This window comes from Bos grunniens, chromosome 6, assembly GCF_055505025.1.
Source record: "Bos grunniens cultivar Pamir isolate PY7600 chromosome 6, Bosgru_T2T1.0, whole genome shotgun sequence".
Lineage (NCBI taxonomy): Eukaryota > Metazoa > Chordata > Mammalia > Artiodactyla > Bovidae > Bos > Bos grunniens.
In genome coordinates, this window is record NC_141170.1 from 105,983,473 (window position 1) to 106,009,701 (window position 26,229).

General features: G+C 37.8%; 1 protein-coding gene and 1 long non-coding RNA gene across 51 annotated transcripts in view; both read left to right on the top strand.

Annotated features, from left to right (window-relative positions):
- The window catches only part of ANK2 (ankyrin 2), a 584,595-nt gene that overhangs the window by 320,956 nt on the left and 237,410 nt on the right, over positions 1–26,229 (top strand). For 43 of the 50 annotated variants that reach the window (XM_086407145.1, XM_086407165.1, XM_086407176.1 and 40 more), the window contains exon 1: positions 11,612–11,999. The exons of the other annotated variants lie outside the window; for them this stretch is intronic. In XM_086407145.1, coding sequence (XP_086263271.1) covers positions 11,865–11,999 — 135 coding nt within the window. In that variant the 5' untranslated portion in view covers positions 11,612–11,864. Of the gene's footprint in view, positions 1–11,611; positions 12,000–26,229 lie in introns of those variants that run through there. 50 annotated transcript variants of the gene reach the window in all.
- LOC147371165 (uncharacterized) lies at positions 19,875–22,315 on the top strand. The gene is made up of 2 exons (XR_015165938.1): positions 19,875–19,959; positions 21,654–22,315. It is a non-coding gene; the product is annotated as an uncharacterized LOC147371165 (long non-coding RNA).

A 26,229-nucleotide genomic window follows, 5' to 3' on the forward strand; every position in this document is an offset into this window, starting at 1 on the left:
TACATCAGCAGTTTCCAGCTGGAGCACCAAGGCGTGCAAGGGTGCTGCTCAGGGAGCTGGAGAAGACAGGGTCGGGAGTGGGTTTGGGGGAAACAGTGGCTCAGATGAGAGAATTTTAATGACCTGGGAAAGCCCTGAGCATGTTTAAATGCTAACCTTTAAGATCTATTAGAAAGGAGAACCTTTTTTAAAAGATTTTAAAAATAACCTCTCTTAAAAATACTCAAGATTTTGAAACAGATCTGTTTTCATATCATATTTACGTTCCCTCTTTCCTTCCTTTCCTTCTTTCTTATCTTCTGCAGAGAAGATATCATTTGCTGAGCTCATAGCATGATTTATAGGTTATAACTCTAAAGATTAAAGACATACTGCTGCTGCTGCGAAGTCGCTTCAGTCATGTCCGACTCTGTGCGACCCATAGACGGCAGCCCACCAGGCTCCTCCGTCCATGGTATTTTCCAGGCAAGAGTGTTGGAGTGGGGTTCGATCTAGTACTAGCATAAAAGTCTGTTTACCGTCAGTTCAGTTCAGTTACTCAGTCATGTCCGACTCTTTGCGACCCCATGAATCCCAGCACACCAGGCCTCCCTGTCCATCACCAACTCCCTGAGTTCACCCAGACTCATGTCCATCGAGTCAGTGATGCCATCCAGCCATCATCCTCTGTCGTCCCCTTCTCCTCCTGCCCCCAATCCCTCCCAGCATCAGAGTCTTTTCCAGTGAGTCAACTCTTCACATGAGGTGGCCAAAGTACTGGAGTTTCAGCTTTAGCATCATTCCTTCCAAAGAAATCCCAGGGCTGATCTCCTTCAGAATGGACTGGTTGGATCTCCTTGCAGTCCAAGACACTCTCAAGAGTCTTCTCCAACACCACAGTTCAAAAGCATCAATTCTTCGGTGCTCAGCCTTCTTCACAGTCCAACTCTCACATCCATACATGACCACAGGAAAAACCATACCCTTGACTAGACGAACCTTGGTTGGCAAAGTAATGTCTCTGCTTTTGAATATGCTATCTAGGTTGGTCATAACTTTCCTTCCAAGGACTAAGCCTCTTTTAATTTCATGGCTGCAGTCACCATCTGCAGTGATTTTGGAGCCCACAAATATAAAGTCTGACACTGTTTCCACTGTTTCCCCATCTATTTCCCATTAAGTGATGGGACCAGATGCCATGATCTTCGTTTTCTGAATGTTGAACTTTAAGCCAACTTTTCCACTCTCCACTTTCACTTTCATCAAGAGGCTTTTTAGTTCCTCTTCACTTTCTGCCATAAGGGTGGTGTCATCTTGCATATCTGAGGTTATTGATATTTCTCCCGACAATCTTGATTCCAGCTTGTGTTTCTTCCAGTCCAGAGTTTCTCATTATGTACTCTGCATATAAGTTAAATAAGCAGGGTGACAATATACAGCCTTGACGTACTCCTTTTCCTATTTGGAACCAGTCTGTTGTTCCATGTCCAGTTCTAACTGTTGCTTCCTGACCTGCATACAAATTTCTCAAGAGGCAGATCAGGTGATCTGGTATTCCCATCTCTTTCAGAATTTTCCACAGTTTATTGTGATCCACACAGTCAAAGGCTGTGGCATAATCAATAAAGCAGAAATAGATATTTTTCTGGAACTCTCTTGATTTTTCCATGATCCAGCAGATGTTGGCAATTTGATCTCTGGTTCCTCTGCCTTTTCTCAAACCAGCTTGAACATCAGAAAGTTCACGGTTCACATATTGCTGAAGCCTGTCTTGGAGAATTTTGAGCATTACTTTACTAGCTTGTGAGATGAGTGCAATTGTGCGGTAGTTTGAGCATTCTTTGGCATTGCCTTTCTTTGGGATTGGAATGAAAACTGCCCTTTTCCAGTCCTGTGGCCACTGCTGAGTTTTCCAAATTTGCTGGCATATTGAGTGCAGCACTTTCACAGCATCATCTTTCAGGATTTGGAATAGCTCAACTGGAATTCCATCACCTCCAGTAGCTTTGTTCGTAGTGATGCTTCCTAAGGCCCACTTGACTTCACATTCCAGGATGTCTGGCTCTAGGTCAGTGATCGTAGCTCATTATTATACAGGTAAGAATAAATATCAGCATGGCAGCTAGCAGCACTCTGTCCAGTATTCATTCTTTATCAACATGTGGCCAATAGCATTGTAGCTCAGAGGACATAAGACCAGACTGACACTATGAAGACTTGAGTTTTCAGTATTAATTTTATGATATTTTAATTTTCATGATTTTTGATTGGCTATAAAATTATTCTGCCTTCAAAAGATACAGGACATTATTAAAACTTAAAAAAAAACTTTTTTACTTTTCAGGGAGACTGACATTTAATCAGGATATTTATTCATTTAAAAAATTTACTGGAGTATAGTTGACTTACAATTTTGTGGTACTTTCTGCTGTACAGCAAAGTGAATCAGTTACACATATACATGTATTCACTGTTTTTAGTTTTTTTTCCCCTATAGATCATTATAGAGTGCCGGTAGAGTTCTCTATGCTATGCAACAGGTTTTTATTAGTTGTCTATTTTATATGTAGTACTGTGTATATGTGCTTCCGTGGTGGCTCGGACAGTAAAGGATTTGCCTGCAGTGAGGGGAGACCTGGGATGGAGACCTGGGATCCATCCCTGGATTGGGAAGATCCCCTGCAGGAGGAAATGACAACCCACTCTGGTATTTTTACCTGGAGAATCCCATGGACAGAGGAGCCTGGCAGGCTACAGTCCATAGGGTCACAAAGAGTTGAACTCGACTGAGCAACTTTCACATTCACATGTGTACATATCAATCCCAATCTCCCAATTTATTCCTGCCCCCATTGGTTGCCATAAGATTGTTTTCTATATCTGACCAGAATATTGCAGTATAAATAATATATGAAAATAAAGTTGTTTGTACTTTGAGGTGCATAGAATACATTTGTTCTAGAGAGAGCTTAAAATAGATTCTCAATTAATTATCATTTGGACAATGAAATCAGATGCTTTCTGGTGCTCTAATTTATCACAGCCTTGGAATGAATTCAATTTAGTCTATCATCTTATAGTTGTAGTTCACTGAATTCTTGATTAAATGCACACTCAACAAGTACTTTTAAAAGAAAACTGCCGCTAAGTCACTTCAGTCGTGTCCGACTCTGTGCGACCCCATAGACGGCAGCCCACCAGGCTCCCCCGTCCCTGGGATTCTCCAGGCAAGAACACTGGAGTGGGTTGCCATTTCCTTCTCCAATGCGTGAAAGTGAAAAGTGAAAGTGAAGTCACTCAGTGGTGTCTGACTCTTAGCGACCCCATGGACTGCAGCCCACCAGGCTCCTCTGTCCATGGGATTTTCCAGGCAAGAGTACTGGAGTGGGGTGCCCAGTGATACCATATTTTACAGTCAAACTTGGATGAAACTAGTTGTTTCATTGTTTTAATATATTATAAGAATATTGGGTACCATACTCATAATAATTCAGTTTTATTTGTAATTTTGATAAATACTCATATCTGCTCCAGTTTGGTTAGATACTTAGTTTGAAGTTGAATTTGTTCTTAATTGATCAATACTTGGCTATAGCCTGACAGTCTGTTTCAAATGGTGTGTGTGTGTGTGTATACATTTGCCCTTATTTTGTTTGGAAAATATTATTTTAAAATATTTGATACTAACAAATTAAAATATCTGAGTATGTGATTGCATTGAACTGGACTCTGTTTTACAGCTGAAGAATTCTTGCAGTAATGACAAATCGATTAAAACATTTAAACCATCATATTGGATGGCATAACCCCCAAAGTTTATGAAAAGTTGCTATTTCTCTGGACCCTCCAAGGTGAATGTACAAACTGAGACTATAAATGCATGTAGCTTAATGCCTGTGAACCATCAAAGGAAAACATTGTCCAGATTCTGAGTGAAGTGAGAATTGAGAAGTACGGAAAGGATAAGTAAATTTTTATTTTTTTGTCTCAGTTATGGATAATTAATTTGAGCTTCCTGGTGGGATTTCCTATATGCTTAATAGTAGAACATTATTTGAAGAGATTGAATATAAATTCTTACTAGTAGAGCTCTCCTGTTTACCTTGTCCTAAGGTTCAAGTCCTGCGTCTAATCACTGTGGTGTTCAGAGACCTCTTTGATAGGTAGGTCTGGAGAACCGTGGCAAACAATGGACAGAACAGAGCTGGTCAGCTTTCTCCGCAGCCTTGGAGAATGTTGTTCCTTTGAACACTAGACTGTCCCCATTAACTGATCCACAGTTGTGCTCCACACCATTCATTGATTTTTACATCACCTTAACAGAGTCCTTTTCAGATTCCCTTTGTCAGCTGTCTTTCTCGTTTACAGGTGGAAATTTACAAGAAGTGTTAGTAAACTAAAACCAGATTGTAGTAGAGCCCTCTACCTGCTTTTTCATTTTTGTCACTTGGCCCTCTCTATAAACAATGCTTGTTGGGAACCCCTGCTTTAGTTGTTACCCTCTTTCTGAGTATTATGTTCGCACATAGTTTTCTTCAGAAAAAGTAGGAGTGCACAATGGCTAAATTGTTTTATTCATGTTGTGTTTCAAAGTCCAGTTTAGTATGACAGGCCATAGAGCTGGTCAAATGGCCCTTTAGACCACGTTTGCACACCCTACACTTCTTGCCTCATGGTCTCTTGAGTGTCAGTCAAAGACATTTATTGAATGCCCGCTTTGTGGTGGGCATTGTGTGGAGTAGCCTTTAGAAAACTTCTCAAGTTGTTAGCACTGTTTATTAAAGAATGTCCTCCTTTATGCACTAGACGTGAAGAGCCAGCAGTCTGGAATGAAAATAATTACTGGCAGGAATGTAAAATTAAATTGGTTAATTGATGTTTGTGGGCATATGAATAGCTTGGCAATATTCATCTTGATTAATTTATGTACAGCGTAAACAGTAAAATGCCTTTGCACTGACCTCAGTTAGGAAAGTTATGCCACATGTTACTACAGGGAATCTAGTGTAGATCTATAAATTATGCAACGGTTTTTCTGATCGATCAATTATATAACAGTTCTGACTGGTGAAAATCATTATATATTTAACTTCTAGTCAAAGAAATGACATTGAATGTATCCAGACAAGGGAGAAAATAACATGCTGCCTTGGTTGTTGCACAGTGTTCCAGTTTTATTTCCACAGGTCAGTGGTTCCAAAGTTAGAAGAACCTGTCCTTGGTTCCCTGTGGTTGGGCATGGAGAATTTTGCACACAACTGGAGTAACAAAATACTACTTTAATCAGATAAATACATTTGACCATAACAATTAGTCTTGAATTGGGGGAAAAAGGCAGAAAGACAGAGATGGTTTGTAATCTAAGCAGATTTCTAAATTCAGCAGAAAATAAATCTTGCATATTAAGTAGCCTTCAAAATACAATCAAAGTGTTAACTAAATATCATGTTAGAACAGTACACTTTGTACATGATAGTTCAGATTAAGAGAGATTCTACCTTCAGTTTTTCATCTGTGTAATAGATATTCCCGGAAAACCCTTACTACTTGGAAGAGAGGGAAAAAATTAATTTCCACAATTCTGAGTGAAATTTTCTTTCTGATTTGCCACTTTTAAGAATTTTGGCAAAATATTTTTCTTTCAGTATTTTGAATATGATAGCACTTGCCCTTTAAGAACAAATGAATCAAAATATTTGAGGGAAAATGAAACCCCTCCTAGCATTTGCAGTTGATTTTCAAAAACATGTCCTACAGAGTCCTATAAAGCTATCCTACCATGCCCATTTTGGTGAATGAGACCATTCCAAGTGAAAGTTCTATTGCAAATTGTGAAATATAGAATACTGGCAGGGTGCAGTTTCCAAAATGTTTGAAAGTTTTCAGTGGGGCTCATATTCAGAAAGGGTGGGGCAAAAGGAAAAGAGTCTACATCCTAGATCCCAACAAAGAGTTGGCCATATCTCACACTATATGGAGAAGGAAATGGCAACCCACTCCAGTGTTCTTGCCTGGAGAATCCCAGGGCTGGGGGAGCCTGGTGGGCTGCCGTCTACGGGGTCGCACAGAGTCGGACACGACTGAAGCAACTTGGCAGCAACTTAGCACACTATGGTCCTTTCTTCTGTGTTAGTCTCCCAGGGAAATGCTGTGCGTCATAGTCAGCTCCTAGCCAGGGCCCGTGATGCAAGACGCTGAGGAGTTCTTATTCTTTTTGTTTGTTTTTAACGCTAATGAACTGAATAGATGTCACCTTCACTCATCACCCTGTATTAGATGTATGTTCAAATGTTAACTTGTTTCATAGAAGTAAAGGGCTTCAGAGCTGGAAGGAATTTAGCAATCATTCAGCCTAACCCCCTTATGTTAGAAAAGAGAAAATGAAAGCCCTGATTTGATATTGGTTACACACATCTGCACAGGTATATTAGTGGTAAAACCAAAATCTAGGATTAGTTACTGCTAGCTATGAGGTCTTTTCATGCCCCTGTAGCTGTGATCTAACTCTATAGGTTAACTTGTAGAAGCTTGACAGGTATTTCTTCTCCAAGGTGTTAGTTTTCTGCTGATTCTTTAATCATTGCTTCTTACTTAGGAGGTGAAATGTAAAACTACAGGGGGTGGTTTTCAGATTTGCCACCATAGGGACTGCAGGAGCTACTTTCAGAAGATTAGAGCTGAGAAGATGGCCTTTGTTCTCAGTCCTGAATCACTTCTCTCTTGATGGATTTGAAACACAGCAATATAGGTGAAATAATAACAGTAAAAGTACCTGGGAATTTATGAAGATATTGCAAATATGTCACATCGCAGGTGTCTTTAATTTCACTTTCTACATCATACACCAAGTTCAAGTATTCTGCTCCTAGTGTGGCCAAACATGCAAATATTTGCTTTCTGAGTAATTTGCCCTAATGACTTTGGAACATTTTTGAGAAACAGTGGTGACATTGTTCTCCCCTAGCAGAAAACATACTCCTTGTTGTATCCACAGAGATCCTAGCACTCTGTGGGCATACTGTCAGGACATGGGTGCTGCACTGCTGCTGCTGCTGGTAACTTGCTTCAGTCGTGTCCGACTCTGTGCGACCCCGTAGACAGCAGCCCATCAGGCTCCCCCGTCCCTGGGATTCTCCAGGCAAGAACACTGGAGTGGGTTGCCATTTCCTTGTCCAATGCATGAAAGTGAAAAGGGAAAGTGAAGTCGCTCAGTCGTGTCCAACTCTTAGCGACCCCATGGACTGCAGCCCACCAGGCTCCTCCGTCCATGGGATTCCCCAGGCAGGAGTACTGGAGTGGGTGCCGTTGCTGCACAGTATGTACTAACTTGCCTTCTACATGACACCATGTTAGGTGTACACATTGTCATACCACCCAAGACTTCGTTACAGACTTGTCTGGCAGTCACTCTTACTTAAGCACTAGGTGTGAAACTGGAAATGTCGTAACTTCTGAAGTGATGCCTTTTTCCGTGGACACTTCCCATCGTTTCGTTTTGATCAGACTGACAGCATCAGACCACTGGCAAAGTTTGGAATGTGAAAGCTGTTTGTTGGAAGTTCTGTTTTAGTAGCTATTATGTCTTCCAAGTCAATACTTTGACTCTAAAAGCCAGAAAATAGAAAGTGTCAGCAGTTACAGGAGCACCAGTCTTGTGTACTTTTCCTTTGCCCATTTTTTTCAGCCACTGAACTTTGGCAATGGGATTTTGGTACCACTACGGGACATATTTTGGGCTGCTCAAATGATAGCAGCGTGGATATTATAGTCAACAAACATGACATTTCTCTTCTGGGAAAAGAATGAGAAGATGTCCCTGGAATAAAAATGTAAGAAAAGGGTTGAAGATTGATTTCTAGTCATTTAGAAAAAGTATCTTCTAAGAGTTGGTAACAGCTTCTTTGTTGGAATATTTTTTTCTTTTGTAACAAAACACTACAAATTCTTTTCTAGGAAGATTTACCTAAACAATGTTAATTTTTTTTCAAAGACTAAAAAGGGTGTTTATTGCAGATCTGGAAATAAAATTAAAGATTTGTCATGTTTAAAATGTTCATAATGATTAAATCTGTCCCTGTTAATGTAGGAAAGAACAAGTTTAGGTCAGTGTAGTCCAGTTAAATATTGAAGTTACAAATTGTGCTCCTATCTGCGGCTACCTTTTATTCATTTACTTAACAAACATTTAATACTCTTGTGTGGGTTTTACCCCTGAGAAGGTCAGTGAGAGAGATGAATATTATGTAAAAAGACAAGAGCCAATGGTAGTCTCAACTTTATTAAAGATAGAACAAATAGAAAAAGAGACTAACATAGATGTAATTAAGACTTCCAGAAGGAAGTGAATTTTAAGAGTTTTGCAAAAGACAATAAACTTGTATTGGCAGAGGAATGGCAAGACATGCTTGGCTGAAAGAGAAACAAAATCTAAGGCTCCATGGTGGTAGAACAGGTAATGTATTAACATGGCAGAAGCATGCCAGGAAAGACTTCATGCTGGAAGTCCAATACTTTTCAGCACTGGGAAAGTATTTTATCAAGCACCTAAGAACATCTTTTCCAATCTGGAGTAGTTAAGTTTTTCTTTTTTTTCAACATGGTTTAGTACTGATTTTCAGATCTCAGCTCAATGAAGGCTCAAGGAGGCTAGAGAGAATTTTTAGGATTTGCTTCCAGTTATTAAGTTGCATAATTCTATATAAAAAATTGAATATTAAATGTCTTGTTTAAAGAAAGTCAACTAATTGATTCTAAAGGTGGGGATAAATGGCTGGTGAAACCTTGATTTATATTTTGAATAAAATACTTCATATATATCCAGGAAGAAACAGCCATTGTAAGAGTTTGTAATGCATTGTAAGGCTTTTAAGTACCTTCTAGAAAAGAGAGGGAAATTTCAAACATATCCTTTTGATAGAATTGGTAACCACATTGTTAAACATCATAGCTTACCTTATTCCTACAGAACATGGTTCAAGTACATGGAACATTTGATGAAAAACTACCATACTATGCAAATAGTTTATTTAAGAATAATTCGGGCAACATGGAAGGCTGTTGCTTGATATATCTCAGTTACCAATCCAATCGTGTAACTGATACTGAAACTCCATCTTTTTTAATACCTTCATCCAAACCTTTAACATTTAAAGTGTTTACCTTATGTTCCTCTTTAACATGAATGAAGAAATGTCCACCCCTCCATCCTAATATTGTTGGTTCAGTCAATTAAAGAAAAAAGTGTGTATATATATATATACACACACACACACACATATATACTGTGCTGTGTTTAGTCACTCAGTCGTGTCCGCTCGTTGTGACCCCAGGGACCATAGTCTGCCAGGGCTCCTCTGTTCATGGGGATTCTCCAGGCAAGAATACTAGAGTGGGTTGCCATGCCGTCCTCCAGGGGATTTTCCCAGCCCAGGTATCAAAAGCAGGGTCTCCTGCATTGCAGGTGGATTCTTTACCAGCTGAGCTACCAGGGAAGCCCATATATATGTATACTTAAAGCTGATTTGATCCCTGGGTTGGGAAGATCCCTTGGAGGAGGAAATGGCAACCCACTCCAGTATTTTTGCCTGGAGACTCCCATGGACAGAGGAGCCTAGTGGGCTACAGCCCATGGGGTTGCAAATAGGCCGATACAACTGAGCATGCATGTGACACAAGCAAATAGCTGATTCACATTGTTGTACAGCAGAAACTAAGACAGCATTGTAAAGCAATTATCTTCCAATTTAAAAAAAAAGAAAGAAATCAAATGTTAAAACAAAACAAAAATAAAAACCAGTATTGGTAAAAGAAAAGCAGCGTGAGGCTCTTACAAAAGTCAGCAATCCAAAAGTGTCATTCTCAGGTTGAAGTTCATAGAGTTTTGGACCGCAATATACAGTGATAGACTATTTCAGGACTGACATTTTTAATGGAAAAAAATGACAAAGCATGTTTAGTTTTTTTTTTTTAATGACAAATTGAAAGGTGAGCTCTATTTATCAAGTGTAATGTGTTTAATTCATAAGTATCTTCTACTTCCTGTTTTCCACAAATGATTATTTTCAATTCAGTTGAAAACATTTAAGCATTTACTGTTTAATATGTAACATATGGATGGATGATACAAAAATCAAAACTCCCTACAAGTGAATAGTTTAAAAACCTATTTGGAAGAGAAAATATGCATACACAAAACAAATAACAATTGAGGAAAGACAGAACTACTAAAATAACTAAATATGTAAATTTTAGAGGAAATTCTATGGGGGGAATAAAGTTCAACCCATAATACGTGTTAGTCACTCAGTCGTATCCGACTCTTTGCGACCCCATGGACTGTAGCCTGCCAGGCTCCTCTGTCCATGGGACTCTCCAGCAAGAATACTGGAGTGGGTTGCCATTTCCTTCTCCATCAACCCATAATGCTATGCTATGCTATGCTAAGTCACTTCAGTCGTGTCCGACTCTTTGCGACCCCATAGACGGCTGCCCACCAGGCTCCCCCGTCCCTGGGATTGTCCAGGCAAGAACACTGGAGTGGGTTGCCATTTCCTTCTCCAATGCATGAAAGTGAAAAGTGAAAGTGAAGTCGCTCAGTCATGTCCGACTCCCAGCAACCCCATGGACTGCAGCCTACCAGGCTCCTCCGTCCATGGGACCCTCCAGGCAAGAGTACTGGAGTGGGGTGCCATTGCCTTCTCCGATAATAGTCTATAACAATGTCTTGATTTTTTTTAATCATAACTGGCTTTAAAACCTATGGTGTATTTGCTGTGTTCATCTCAGTAGAGAACAATTTCTTTCAAAATCTGTAATATGGTTTCAAAGACAGTATGTATTGTGTTGAAAACCATTCTTGAATATCTGTTATAAAGCTGAGTGAAACATTTTCAAAATAGTACAAATAAAAACAAATTATGTAAAAAGTGTTATTTACTCAGTCTGACTCTGCGACCCCGTGGACTGTAGCCGGCCATGCTCCTCTGTCCATGGAATTCTCCAGGCAAGAATACAGGAGTGGGTTGCCATTCCCTACTACAGGGGATCTTCCTGACCCAGGGATCCAGCCCTGGTCTCCTGCATTGCAGGCAGATTCTTTACTTTCTGAACCACCAGGGAAACCCGAAATGAATTATAAATGAAGCAAAATGTTTGTTCTTCCTGAAATGCTGGTAGATAATGAAAAACGGTGGATAACTTATAAAATTTCAAACATCCATATTGGTGTAAAATGAGCCATTTTGATCGATGTTTTTCCGGTGGACTTTAAATGCTGCAAGCATGGTTAATTGTCTTCTGTAAATGATTATGAAAAAAAATCTGTTTAAGCCAAGAGGCTGCTTCTTGGTTTATGCAATTACAAAAGTAATTTTTACCTGTTATGTTGGTGAAGTGAGGTTAGCAGCCTTGGTGTTCTGTGTGAGTGGAAAGACTGAGGGGGAAAAATCAAAGGCATTCATTGAGTAATGCAGGAATTCTATGTAGAGATATTGTACACAGCAGGAACTTAAGTCCATGTGTAAAGCAGGCTGCTCGCATGGTGAAAAATAAAACAACACCGCCCCCTCCCCTGCCCCGCCTTGGCCTCGCCCCCCCTCACTCCATTGACATGCATAGCTGGCCTGGTAGGTGTAAAAATAGACTGGCAGCGCCTGAATTGGAAATGGTCACCGAAGGCAGCCTGCAGTTGCTGGGGTTTTGAGTTCTCTGACACCAGCAAGCCAGCCAGCAGATGGGGAGAACTGGTGAGGGGCGTGTAGGGGAGTTGAGCAGAGGAGCCAAGGATCGCCTGGATGAGTCGTCCACGTTAGTGTCCCCCTGGGAGCCCTGGACAGAGCATAGAGTGCAAGGACGGGCCTACTGACAGCAGGAAGACTGGAACTGAGATGGGGAATGCAGCTCTCTGCCCGGCTTGCCATGCGGATAAGAGCGTAAGAGCACAGGGACACTTGCAGGAATTGGACAGAACCCCAGACTACTATGGCTGTAACGGCGAGGACACCAAAGAACTTGGGCCGCGGGTAAGTTCTAAGCTACAGACCTAAGGAGAGGAGGATGGTGGCATAAGAATCAACATTGGACCTCATTGGTTAAACCTCTGAACTTCCTGGAAGGAAGCTGACAGAATAAAACCAATGTGATCAAACCAGCTGACTGCCTCTGGTTCTGTGGCCTGCTGCTGTTTCCTCTTCGTGATCCACAAGGTTCATGTTTGACTTTAGCGATGAACTGACATTTGGGAGTATACAAGGATGCCATCTCTTTAATTTAAAATTTACAAAACTGAATATATATTTTATTATGGAGTGACTCGCAGCAGTATTGCACAGATTCACTTACATTCAACCGGTTAATATATTTTGCCTGTTTATATATTGATAGTTGATTTTTCATTAGGATCACAGATTATTTTTGAAAAGCACATGCTAACTTCAAATCTCAGTTTCAGCCTATAAAGGCATTTTTTCTTCTAATATTTAATTGACGTCAGTGAAAAGCCCTTTAAATATTGTTTTGATTATGATAATAATATTTTGTTCAGAGTCCTAGAGAAGTTGAGCCATCACTTATTTAAGTTGACTTACATGCTTTAATAATTCAGTCGTGGTAGGTTCCCTAAACTGGTAACAAAGGCTTTTTGTGAATTTTTTTGGTGGGGGAGAGGGCCAGAAATCTTTCTGAAATATTTTGATTTTCATTTTTGCTGGAGGATAAAGTGTATCTTTGATCTGTCAGATGCAGGAATTTGACCTGCATTGCAAGGCATTTATTTCAGAGTGAAACCATGAAACTAAGATAAGGAGGATTTCCGAATCAGAGAAGCATACTTTGTATTAATACTTTGAAGTGTGTGCCTGATGTTTCCAGGAGTGAGGACTTTAAGGGAGACTCCCTATTCTCTTTGGCTTTTACTCTGACCTGGATAATTTCATAATAGTGTAGCATTGAAATTCTGTCAGCCCACAGTGAAACGGAAAGAGAAACTAAGAATTTATCAATAAAAATAACGTGCAGGGCCAGCGTTTGCAGCTCGCAGTGAAAAGGAAGTCTGTCAGGACTGTAGTGCAAAGGAAGATGGTGCTTCTGGAATTAGAAAGACGCCACCCCAGGCAAGAGATGAAGCAAAAAGGTGGGGAGGGAGGTGCTCCCCTGCGGAGGGAAGGTGCCTGCCTTTAAAATTGCCTTAAAAATAGCTTGGGTTTGTGACCCGGCGCTGTCGCAGGTTATGGTTTAAGGTTTAAATTTCCCACATCCACCAGGAGTGTCATTCAGAATTTCTGAGTAGCCACTTGGAGTGTAGTTATTGCCTGAAGGGGCTAGAAATTGTGAACTTTTGGGTAACTGTTCAGTAGCCTCTACAAGCTTGCTTAGTTGCATTATATATTTATATTTTCTAAGCAGTGACTACCTTGTTCAAAAAATAGCTTCTAGGGATTTTTTTCCATTAATTTATCATTTAGGCCATTCTTTAAAATATTAACTAATACTTCCTTCAAGTTACACAACTCTATTCCGTGTTTTCACCTCTTGAAAACCAATAAGGAAAATGTGAAGCATGAAAGTAAATTAAAAGTACTTTAAAAGTCCAATGTAAAAGCCCATTTTTAAAATGTAGAGAAGAGACAGTATTCTGATGCACTGATAGTTTCTTTTAGGTAAAGAAGAGCAAATGTTAGAGTTAATGAGTTAAGAAGAACAAGAAGAGTTAGTGTGATTTTGAGATTCAAGGGCTAAAATAAAGTCATTTAAAACTTCTGAGTTCAGAAAATGATTTTAAAAAGCTTTTTAAGAAGAAATAATCAATAGCAACCTCATTCCCTTGTTAAAAATCCTCATATCTCTTTTAATATACATATTAGCCCTAAAAGACTTTGAGTTGATTTTTAAAAAAATAATTACAATCTAATTTCAGTGAATTAAATAATATACTTGTAGTCTGCTGATAGTTAAATAAAGTCTTATGTCAAAGATTTTACAGGCAGGAGCATATAATGATTGCTGTGATATGGAAAAAATGGCAGAAGTGAAATGCACCTGGTGTCTACCTTATGCAGTGATATTCTGCTCAGGATGTTATCACTTTAATCATGGGCAAAAAAGATTAATTCTTAATACCAATAATAGCAAGCAAAATATGTGGTTGTCTCTAGCTTAAGTTCCCCAAATTTAAGTAATCTACCATCTTTCTTTACTTTTAAATGGGTACTATAAGACTGAAGTCACTCACTCCTTAGACCATCTAGATAACTACATATCTTAATTAGTTTCTTATTGTATCATTCAGGCTTATCACAATTGATGATTCAGTTAGGAGATTCAAGTCTTATTATCTTATATTTTTATAATTTTTTTTTAAGGGGAAAAACAGAAACAGAGGTCCTTAGCACTTCTTTTTCTTCTGAAAATTAACTTATACAAGTTTTATAGAGTTTGTTGTGTTTGGGGACCAAAAATTTCAAATAAATAAATTTCCCAACTTTATTCATAATCAGAACTAAACTCATGGGGAAAATATAAATTTAAGATTCTAAAATTGCTGGGCTTTATGTAAATTAATACTTCATTCTTTTCCTTAAGTTTTTATTTAGAATTTTGAATATTCTGACATTTGTTTGTATGGGTAAGTATAGTAATGAGGAATAAATATGTTACTAGGAATTGTGTTGGAAGTAAGCAAGCAAAAAGAATTTCTTCTTGTGTGTGTATATTTGAAATTTCACTTATAGACTTATTCATTAAAAAAAAATTTTTAACTGGAAGAAAATTGCTTTACAGTGTTGTGTTGTTCATTTTTTATAAGATAAAAAAATCAGATAATTTCCAAGTTTGTTACATAGTTAAGCCCAGAAGTTATACCAAAAAAGTAGAAAATGAAGCTAAATATTGTGGCGATATAATAATTTCCTAAGCTTTAAATCAACTTTAAAAGATTATAGCAAAACAGATGAACAGTTCATACACCACAGCATTTAAAAATTCTACAGCTGGATAAAAATAGGTTATTTTATGACATGTACAAATTAATACTTAAATTGCAGAGCCAAATTCAACAAACCCCTCTGTAAAGGGCCAGAGAGTGGATTTTATAGGCGTTGTGGGCATGTGGTCTCTGTTGCTGCTTCTCAACTGTGTTAGGTTGTAGAGAAAAAGCAGTTGTAGACAAGAGACAAATAGCTGGCTGTATTAAAACAATTACTAAATTTTAAAATAAAATTTTCGATTGCTGGTTTTTTCAGCCACTAAAATATTAATTTTAGTTGCTTTTTGTATTTTGTAATACTATCCTTTAAAAAAATAATAAAATATCATTCTATTTGTAAACAAAGAATATAGTGATATTCAGTCTCAGAAGAATGCTTTGAGACTGGTAGACATTCCTGGGTATGCTGTAAACTTTTTCTAAATATTTGGAATGCAATCTGGAAATACATTTCAAGCTAGTTACAGTGCCTCTCTTCGTTTTGCTAGTGCAGTGAGGACTCTGGTAGCAAGGAGGTATTTGCAATGCATGGAGAAAAAGAGTAGGCAAACCTTCTGGGCAGACTCCTACCCCCAACTACACTGGACTCCAACCCCTCTATTGTGAGTATTCCCAAGCCTACCCCTCCCTTAATGCGAGCTTTAAGGGCGCCAGAGAACTCTACCCTCAGAGACCTTATTCCAAATCCACCGAGAAAAAAATGTCTGGAGAGGTAAGACTCTGAAATGTGGTTGTCTCTTAAATTAGTCCTTAAAGGACTCCACAATCTGCTATTATCACAGTCAGCTTGACAGTTCCAGAAAGAGGAAGCATGTGGGGCAGGAGAGAGTCAAGAACAAAATTCAAATTCTTATTCAGAGTAAGTTCTAGTAATAGTTCTAAATGTTTCTGTTGATCACAGAAGGGAAAACAGCATCATTTCTCAGATACCTTTTCCTTTACGCAGATGACTAGTATGTTTAATCTAGGTTCACTTATTAAAGAAGAAGTTCTAAGAGATGCCTTACAGAATTTGTCCTGGGTCCTTAGGGGAGCTCTATCAGGGACATAAGTTTGCAAAGCCATGCAGGGGCTGAGCCGGCTTCCAGAGAGACAGCTTCCCATGCTTTGGTAAAGTGCAGTCTAGAGCAGCATCAGAAATGTATCTTTATTTCTTGTTCTTGGCTTGTGTTTTTTGTCATGGCATCACTTATAGATTTGCATTTTGGTCTGTGTGTTCTGTATATTTTTCTTGCATTAAGATCATGTACTTTTCATTGTAGTTTCTTTACTATTAATTTATCTTGTCCCAAGAGCAAAACCATAAATGTGATGCTTCATTGCAAATGTTACTTAGATTATCTGTCCTGATTTTTGAATTATGATATCCTTGTTTTATCAGGTTGTCCAGAGATTTTTATTTTCTTGTTTCATTTATTTATTTCCCCAGTTGTACCAAAGAATTTTATCTTCTTTATTTCAGGCTTTTTGTCACTGTATAAATTTTCTGTGACTTTAGACCGTGATCAATGAACTCTGGTGTTATTGTGAAAACAATTCAGTACTTTTCTTCTGTGCTGAATCAAAAGGTAGTAAGTCAGTCAGAAAATATTTATTGAGCTAGGTATTGATCTGAATGCTGGCAATATGTTGATGAGACAGAGTAAGGGGAGACAGACTTTAACCATGCTTAGGGAGGTTGGGGGAGCATGCTGCCCAGAGGTAGGAGTGTGTTGGGTTAATTTAAGGGGCAGAAAGACAGGCTGGCTGCAGCATTGTGAACAGAGGGGCTGGCAACAAGGTCTGAGAGGCGGACACAAGCCTACCTTGGCAGACGTTTAGCTTTCTTTCTAATTGTAGTGGGTCTTGGTAAAGGACTTTGGATTTCATTCAAAGTACAGTGGGAAATCTCTGAAAGGTTTTAGTGAAATAGTAGAACCTCTTTTATGCTTCAAAAGATCTCTCTGTCCCTGCCTCCCACTCTTGCTCCCTCCCTATATCTCTGTCTCTGCCTCTCTCTTTGTCTGTCTTTGCTTGGTGGAGAATGGGTTGTACATTCTATCAAGGGAGAAAGAAGTGGGGGCCGATTTAAGCTGCCCAGAAACCCCTGAGGTGAGCAATGTTGTCATTTAGTAGCTAAGTCATGCCCAACTCTTTTGCAAGCCCATAGACTGTAGCCTGCCAGGCGAATGATGATATAGGATTAAATTAGGGTGTTATCAGTGGTAATGCGAAGGGATCAGTTTCTCAGAGTATTTTTTGTTTTTATCAAAGGTTGTATTGGCTTATAAAAGAAAGACAAGGAGTTATTGGTTTAAGCAACTGGGTACCAGATGGTGCTGTTTACTAAGATGGAGTGGCATGTGTAAGAATGTGAATGAATGTGGTGTGTAGGTGAGAGAAAGAGATAATTCCTTATCCACGAAGTACACAGAATGTCAGGAGAGTTAAACTTTTCAAATTTGAGTTCTAAGAAGACAGAAATAAGAGACTTTGATATTGTGAGTGTTACCTTCTGAAGTCTTTTTATAACTGCTATGAGAAAGGTTCTTCATATAGTTTTGCTATTAACCCTAAAAAGATCTGCAAGTATAATGAAAATCTTTCTGGTAAAGCATTTTTAAAAGTATAAAATGATACAGAGCATGGTTATGTAATTTTTGGATGATTTATTAAAGGTAAATATTGAAAGAAGAAAGATATGGCTTCTGTCCTCTAGGAATTTTCCATCTAGTTTTAGAAGCAGGACTTATTCACATGAAATCAGTGAACTCTTAAATCAGTGAACCCTCAGTAGAAGAGTCGGTGGCAGTGTGGGTGGTGAAATGAGTACCTAAAAGATGCCAAGGAAGGAGCGGAGCAGCACAGACCACAGTGTCTGGGGGATGGCCAGAGACAGGGCTGAGATTCAGCCAGTGTGGAGCAGAACAGCTGCACCAGCTGTTTACAGTTTGAAACGTTTCCATGCAGACTAACTAAATAGCTGCTTCTGTGAGCTCACCAAGCTGTTCCTTCTATAATGCCTACCTGGAGCCCACCCCCAGCTTACTTCCAACCCTAACATGAGCAAACAAAGGATCAATGTGTGGACCAGCCAGGGGCCTTCAGGACCACTGTCCTCCAGTGCTATAGCCAGCATCCATTGTGATTGTTTGATGTGTGGACTGTACCAGTTGTTAAATATTCTGAATATCCAGTCTGTTAATGGATACATTGTAGCCTGTAGTAGATCTTTTTATTTTTAAATGTTTTTACTGCAGTATAGTTGGTATATAATATTATGTAAGTTTCAGCTGTACAGCGTAGTGATTCACAATTTTTAAAGGTTGTACTCCACTTATAAGTGTTATAAGATATTGGCTGTATTCCCTAAACTATACAATATATCCTTGCAGCTTATTTATTTTATATATAGTTTGTACCTTCTAAACCCCTAGCCCTAACTTGCCTCCCCATGCCCCGCAACTGGTGTTGACCAGTTTGTTCTCTACATCTGTGAGTCTGTTTCTTTTTTGTTATATTCACTAGTTTGTTTTATTTTTTAGATTCCACATGTAAGTGATATCATACATTACCTGTCTTTCTCATTTCACTTAGCATATTACCATTTAAGTCCATCCATGTTATTGCAAATGGCAAGTTTTCATTCTTTTTTATGACTGGGTAGTACTCCATTGTACACATTGTATAGATATGCTAGCCTGCAGTAGATCTTGGAAGCAGAGTACAATCTTGGTTCCTGTTGGGAAGAAGGCACATTTCCTAAGCATTTTTTGAACATCTATTAAGTGCCAGGCACTGGGCCTACTAAGGTGAATAAGACTTGCAAGCTTGACTTGAAGGAGTGTGATCCAAGGATGGGCAAAGCAGGAGTCCCAGTACTGTGTCACAGTGTGGTGAGAAGGCACGGGGTGTGTGGAATGCCTTAGAATGGCAACTGAGTCTCGGAGGGTTATGGAAAAGTCAAACATTGAAGCGTTATGAGCAGATCACAAACTCCGTCTTGGAGTCAGTTGTATATTAGAATGATAGAGAAGAAGTGTATGAGTGTCTCTGGAGGTAACACCTCATTTTTATTGGACATATGTGGAATTTGTGAAATGTGGTTAGTATTTATGACATCAGGCTATCAAGAGCTTCATAAGCCAAGCTTCAGAATTTGGCCTCTGTTCTACTGAAAGACCCCTGACAAAGGTTTTTTTAGGAGAACTGGTTGGATTGTGGTTTGCATTATCAGAAGCTTCACTCTGTTTTCAGTGCCTAACAAGCACCGAGCACCTAACAGATGCTCAATAAATGTTTTTGGAAAATATGAATTAATTAATAGCTAAGAAGTCACTCAAGGTGGCAAATCTGGTTGTGGGCATTTTGTAGTTACAGGTGACAAGCCCCTAGATGAAACCAGAGGCTGTGAAGATGGAAAAAGTGATAAAGATACAAAAAGCATTTCTAAAAATATTTAAAGAACATGGAAAAACTAAGAATTGAAACTAAGAAGTTTTAATTATAACCTTCTGCTCAAAAAAAAAATGTATTCTACTTCAAGTGCACACACATTACTGCTGTGAAATATTAATTGTATAAAGAATATTTACTATAATAATTTCTTGAACTATTATGCATTCTCCATATAAAATTATACAAAAATGGAATAGATGCCTTCAGTGAAAGATTACACTGTGATAAGAGGAATCATTTTCATAACATAAAAAATCAATATATAATACTATTTCTGTTATATTTTTCTTACAGTGTTGTTCATCCAAACCAAATTTGAATGATGTGATAATTTTTACATCTTCTCTCTGCTATATTTAATAAGATTGGTTCTACGGGATATACAGTGGCCTTTCTAAGGTCACATGTATGGTGGAGCTGAGAAGACTCTGTTGAGAGAGAGCTGTCTTTTCAACCGTGTTTTGTTTTCTTCCCACACAGGCATCTGCTGTTTCTTACCCACTTTCAGTTGCTGTTTTGGATTGAATGCCCTTTTAATGGGTGAAACTTAAAATTTATTTGCTGTAAGAAATAGCTACTGGCTTTCTGGTTTCTTCATTTTCATTTAAAGGTTTCTCTTGGAAATTTGGGGCATATAATATTACATTTTTATTGCCAAAATTTTAAGGCAATAAAATTATATTTTATTTAATAAAATATATAATATTTTATAATATAGTATAAAATAAATTATAATACATTAAATGTTAAATATATAATAATATACAATATTATAAAATATATAATTTATATTATATTAAAATGCAATATATTTATAAAATACTTATAATTTACAATTATATTTATAAAATATAATATATTAAAATTATATGTTAAACTATTATATATATTATAATATTTATAATATATAAAATTATATATTTTATCTTATAAAATAAAATAATAAATTTTAAGTTGGACTTTTCAAACCTTACATTCGTGTCATATTTATTTGAGCTTATGTGTTTATAGTAAAACTTCCCTTAATATTTGCTTATTTGAAGTAAAATGTTACAGTGATTGCCAGAATCATAGTCATTTCAATGGTATCTTTGAGCTAATGAATTCTGTCTAAAAGCTATGTGAAAGCCAGGTGTCGAATAGAGATTGTGAGCTGAAACAGTGTTTTTGATTAATTATAAATGTTGCTGACATATTGTTTATTTTAAAATTTGAATTTTTCTACTCTTTACCTACCTCAGTTATCAATGAGTTTCAAAGGGGGCTTTGAAATATAATCTTATGTTTTACCTGATACCATAGCAATTTCTATATCTAGTATACTGCTGCTGCTGCTGCTAAGTCGCTTCAGTCGTGTCCGACTCTGTGCGACCCCTCTATTAAATAAACATATCATGTAGTTAAAATTAAGTCTCTAAGACTAATCATTTGTCTAGTGAAGAATTCTTACTTTATCATGGGAAGGATCACGTCAGGCAGAAATAAGGCCTTAACACTAGAGTTGAAGTCTCTTTAGATTTGCTACTTTAGAATCATATCTTTCTAGACTGTCAGCCTTCTGAGGGAAATAAGTTAGAAAGTAGGTGTCAATACTGAGACAACTAGTAAAACAGAAGTAAATAGGAAGATTTGTGGTTCTTTTTCTTTTGGAAAACCACTGGTTGTCACATATAATTTTTTCTTTAGATTTACAAAAGAAGAAGCTCATTTTTCAAAAGTGAAACTCTTTCAACAGTTCTGTTCGTAAGGTGTATGTTTCACAAAATATTCCATGTACCTGTAGTATATAATCATTTCTTTAGAAATGGCTTGTCATTCAGCTTCTTATGCACTCTTACCTCATACATTCTGACTGCCTAAGTGACTGCAGATGGATAAAGTGTATTTGGGTTGTGTAATAAATACATAGAATGAAAGGTCTAGTTAATCCCTTGTGTCCTCACCTCTCAAAGTGTGTTCCTTGGACTGCTCTCATCAGAACAATCACCTGCAGTGTTTGAAACTGATGTAGATTGCTGAGCTCCACTTCAGACCTTCAGAATTAGAATCTCTGAGGTGGGAGCCAAGAATATTTATTTAACAGGATTAAGCATGATCTCTAAGTAACCCGTTAAGTGCATTAATGTATGATAACCACTGCTTTATGTTCTAAGTGGTTGACTTCACCGAAGAGATGGGGCTGAATATGTCACAACTGCACATAAGGGCATAAGAGTATAAAAACCCTTCACATTAAATTAAGTTTCCTCTATTTCAGGTTAATTCAACAATTGCCAAATTCCATTTCCGGACAAAGACACCAGGACCACGTAGGACTTGGGAACTGAGGCTACTCTGCCAGTGAATGGGGCTTCCTGTAGTCTATGCGTTATCTTAAAAGTAAAGGTGTCTGCATTGTATTGCAATGAAACTTTAAACCACAACTCTTAAATTTAAACTCTACTTCCAAAAAGTAATCATTGCTATATACCTATATAGAGTCCTTTCATCGCTTAAGTTTATAAACTTCCATCAGAAACCTAGACTTCCATCAGAAATCTAGACACTGAGGTACCGTAAGATGTTGTTATGAAAATGTGCCCCCAATTTTTTGTAAAAGTCGAAGTTTCATTCCATGTTGAGCTAGAACAGTAAGATTGTTCTGAATGATTTGATCCTTTCTTGGAGTTGAAGTCTAGTATAATTTCCTGGTTCAATTCCACACTTGTGGCTAAAATGTCATGTTGCATATGAGGGATGATTGACAGTTCTTCTGGCCTTATTAAAATTTCTTAGTAAAATAAATTAATGTGAGGTGTTCAATATTCACTCTGTTTATTTTTAGTTTTAAAAAGTATATGTGCATTTCTGAAAGACCTGTAAAATTAAGTATTAAATCAGTTTTTTTCCAAGAAAGTAAATAGTGAACTCCATTGTCTACATACTCTTTTCTTTCTTTCTTTTGTGATATAGTTCAGTTCAGTTCAGTTTAGTTCAGTCGCTCAGTCGTGTCCGACTCTTTGTGACCCCATGAATTGCAGCACGCCAGGCCTCCCTGTCCATCACCAACTCCCGGAGTTCACTCAGACTCACGTCCATCGAGTCAGTGATGCCATCCAGCCATCTCATCCTCTGTCGTCCCCTTCTCCTCCTTCCCCCAATCCCTCCCAGCATCAGAGTCTTTTCCAGTGAGTCAACTCTTCGCACGAGGTGGCCAAAGTACTGTAGTTTCAGCTTTAGCATAGTATTAATATATAAATACAGATTAAAGAGTCTGTCTTTTCTTTGGTGTTGGTTTGTATAAACTCACTAGTGAATTCTTTGAAGAATTAAACAGTAATCCAGATGGACAGGTCAACTTCCATTTCCATTTAAAGTGTGACCCATGCAGTTCTAGCCATGTGTCAGACCCTAGCCATGAGATCGCTAGCCAAGTTATTGATCCTGGGGTGCCTTCTGGTCTATTGCTAACCGCTTGATTTGGCATTGGGACTAGATCTATTTTTCTTATAATAAACAGTTGACTTAGATGTAGAAAACAGCAGGAGAATAACAAATAAATAAAAAGGTGTAGAAATGTCAATGCATCTATCATTTATTGAGCTCCTATTGTTTGCTGGGTTATGTAATGCTGGTCTACATACCATTTATAGATACAACTTTCATTTACTCCTAATGATAGCTCTGTTAATCAAATATTAAAATGTACTTTTATTGAGTGTCTGCTATCCCAATGTACTCTTCTTAGGGATTTTACTTGTATTTCCTAAATTAGTCCATATAGTCCTATACATTTTATGAACAAGTAAACTGAGGCTTATTTGAGTTCAGTACTTTGCTCAAGGTCATATAACTCATAGTAAGTGGTAGAACTAGATGGAAAAGGTAGTTCTTCACATTTCTTCTTCTTTTGTTCTCTTGTGATTTCATGGTTATCTTTAGTGTTATGTTGGATTCCTTTTTCTTTTCTGTGTGTGTATCTATAACAGATTTTTGGTTTGTGGCTGCCATGAGGTTTTCTTTATAACATGGAGAATCCCAGGGACGGGGGAGCCTAGTGGGCTGCTGTCTGTGGGGTCGCATGGAGTCGGACACGACTGAAGCGACTTAGCAGCAGCAGCATCATATATGTATTTGTGATTAATTTCTTAATTTTAAATGCATTAAAAACCCTACATTTGCACTGTCCTTGAAAAGATAGTTCTAAGCTCATTATATTGGACTTTTTGAAGAAAGCAAATTGTATAAAGGAAACATTAAAGAAAATTAATAGTGGGTTCAATGATTTTCAACAATTGAAAAAATTGCCCACTTGGGAAATTTCAAGTAAGATCATTACTTATACTCCATACCCAAACAAATTTCAGATAATTAAAAGTTTACTTATCCTCCATACCCAAACAAATTTCAGATAATTAAAAGTTAAATGGAAACAAAAATAATTTTTTAAAGCTAGAAGAGGATGAAAGGAAGTATTTCATTGATTTTAGGGTTGTAAGACATAAAAGCAATGGAATAAAAATCTAGAAGTAGAAGTTAATACTTTTAAATTTAAAATTTCCATTAAAGAGAAAATAGAAAACTTGGAAAAATTTGCAACAAATATGGCAAAATAGTATCTTGCCCGTATGAAGTTTTTAAAAATAATAAAAAAAAAAGACATTTGAAACTCTAAAAGGACAAAAATATGGGCAAGTCAAAGAAGACAAAAATTGCAATAGGCATTAAATGTATGACTGAGTTTTTAAACTCTTCAAAAGTAAAAAAGATAAAACAAGACCATAATGATAGACGTATTAATTGAGCAAAGCAGATTTGAGCATGTGACTGAGTTGAGAAAGGCTCTTCCACGAACAGTTATGGTAACATCTGCTTCAGCCTCTCTCAAGGATAGTTTAGCAGTATTTAATATGTATCAACAATCTGCACCCATTGACAGCACTGTTCCATATTTAGGGATTTAAACAGTGGACATAGTCAAGGCCAGGACAAAGACTTAGGTATGTAACTTTTTGTCACAGCAAGCGTTCTTTCTCCATGTGGGATCTTAGTTCCCTGATCAGGGACCAAACCTGTGCCCCCTGCCTTGAGAGCACAGAGTCTTCACCACTGGGCTGCCCGGGGAGTCCCTATTGTAGCGTTCTTAACTGCAGTGAAAACAAAGGCACTATTCTGCAAATAACTAGGGAAAGCTAAAAAAAAGTTGTAATCCAACTATAAACTACTATATGAGATTTTGAATTTCCCTTACAACTTTTGAATGGTGTGAAAGTGAAAGTGAAGTTGCTCAGTCATGTCCGACTCTTTGTGACACCATGGACTGTGGCCTATCAGCCTCCTCCCTCCATGGGATTCTCCAGGCAAGAGTACTGGAGTGGGTTGCCATTTCCTTCTCCAGGGGATCTTCCTGACCCAGGGATCGAACCCAGGTCTTCCGGCACTCCAGGCAGACGCTTTAACCTCTGAGCCACCAGGGAGTGGTGTAGGCATTATCAATTTGGTGATGTTAGTTTTTATTTTTATTTATTTATTTAAATTCATTGGGTTTACTTTAATTTACAGGCTTTTGAAAATAGACCATCCACTCAACCGATTTGCTTGAACAGCTCGTGTACATCAAGTAATGTTAGTTTTTAAATGAAAAAGCCTAGGTATTATTATCCCAACTTTGTAAAAATATTACGTATATGCATAGATACAGTGTTTATGAGAAGACTTCTAAAAGAAAATACATAGAAATAAGCAGTGTTAAGTTTGAGTAATGGAACTAGAGCTGCTGGCTGTTTTTCTTTAATGTATGTTTTATTTTTTAATTTATTTTTGGTTGTGCTTCGAGGTTTATGGGATCTTAATTAACCTGACCAGGGATAAGCGCAGAGTCTTAACCACTGGACTGGCAGGAAGTTCCCTTTAACTCATTTTTAAAATGTTCTATGAGAATATGTATATGCTTTTATAGTGATTCCCCAAGGTTTTTTTTTTTTTTTTTTAAAGAGAGGAGATTTTAAAAACAAAAAAGGACTTAAAGAACCTAGAGAGTTGTATGTGCATGCTAAGTCACTTCAGTCTTGTCTGACTCTGTGCAGCCCTATGGGCTGCAGCCCTCCAGGCTCCTCAGTTCATAGTATTCTCCAGACAAGAATACTGGAGCAGGTTGCCATGCCCTCCTTCAGGGGATCTTCCCAACCTAGAGGGATCAAACCCAAGTTTCTTGGGTCTCTTGCATTGGCAGGTGGGTTCTTTACCACTAGCGCCCCCTTGGAAGCCCAGAAAGTTATATAGTTTTAGACAAATAACTCTGATGGAATATGCTTTTCTGTATCCTTTAGGTTGCATAAGAAATTATTATTTCCTATTCTACATTTAACTTTTTAATTCACTTGGAGGAGAGGACTTTTTATAGGTATACTTTACTAAATTTTTCCTGGGAAAACAAGAGTTACTATTATAAGTGTGTATAGGTGTAATCAACATTTAAATAGCAGGTATGGTGATTAATTAAGAACAGCTGAGAGAGGTTTTATCCACTTTGGAAGCAGTCCAGGTTTAAATCCCACTCAGGAAAATGTGTCAGTACAAGCTCGTAAAAGTCTTCATGCTGCTTTGAAAACAGAGGAACAAATGTTGTCTTTGAAGCCTGCTGTGCTCTGGAGCTTGAAACTTTTTCCCTGTGCGTTGTAGTAATAACAAGGGTGATGGAGACGTTGCTCTGGATTCACTTGTTGAATATAATACACAATAATATTTTGAAGTACGGTGATTGAGTTCCCGAGAATCACAACTCTTGAGTTAGCAACATTAAACAAAAGAAACCTTGGTATTCCAGTGGTGTCAGTGCCATATGCTCAAACTTC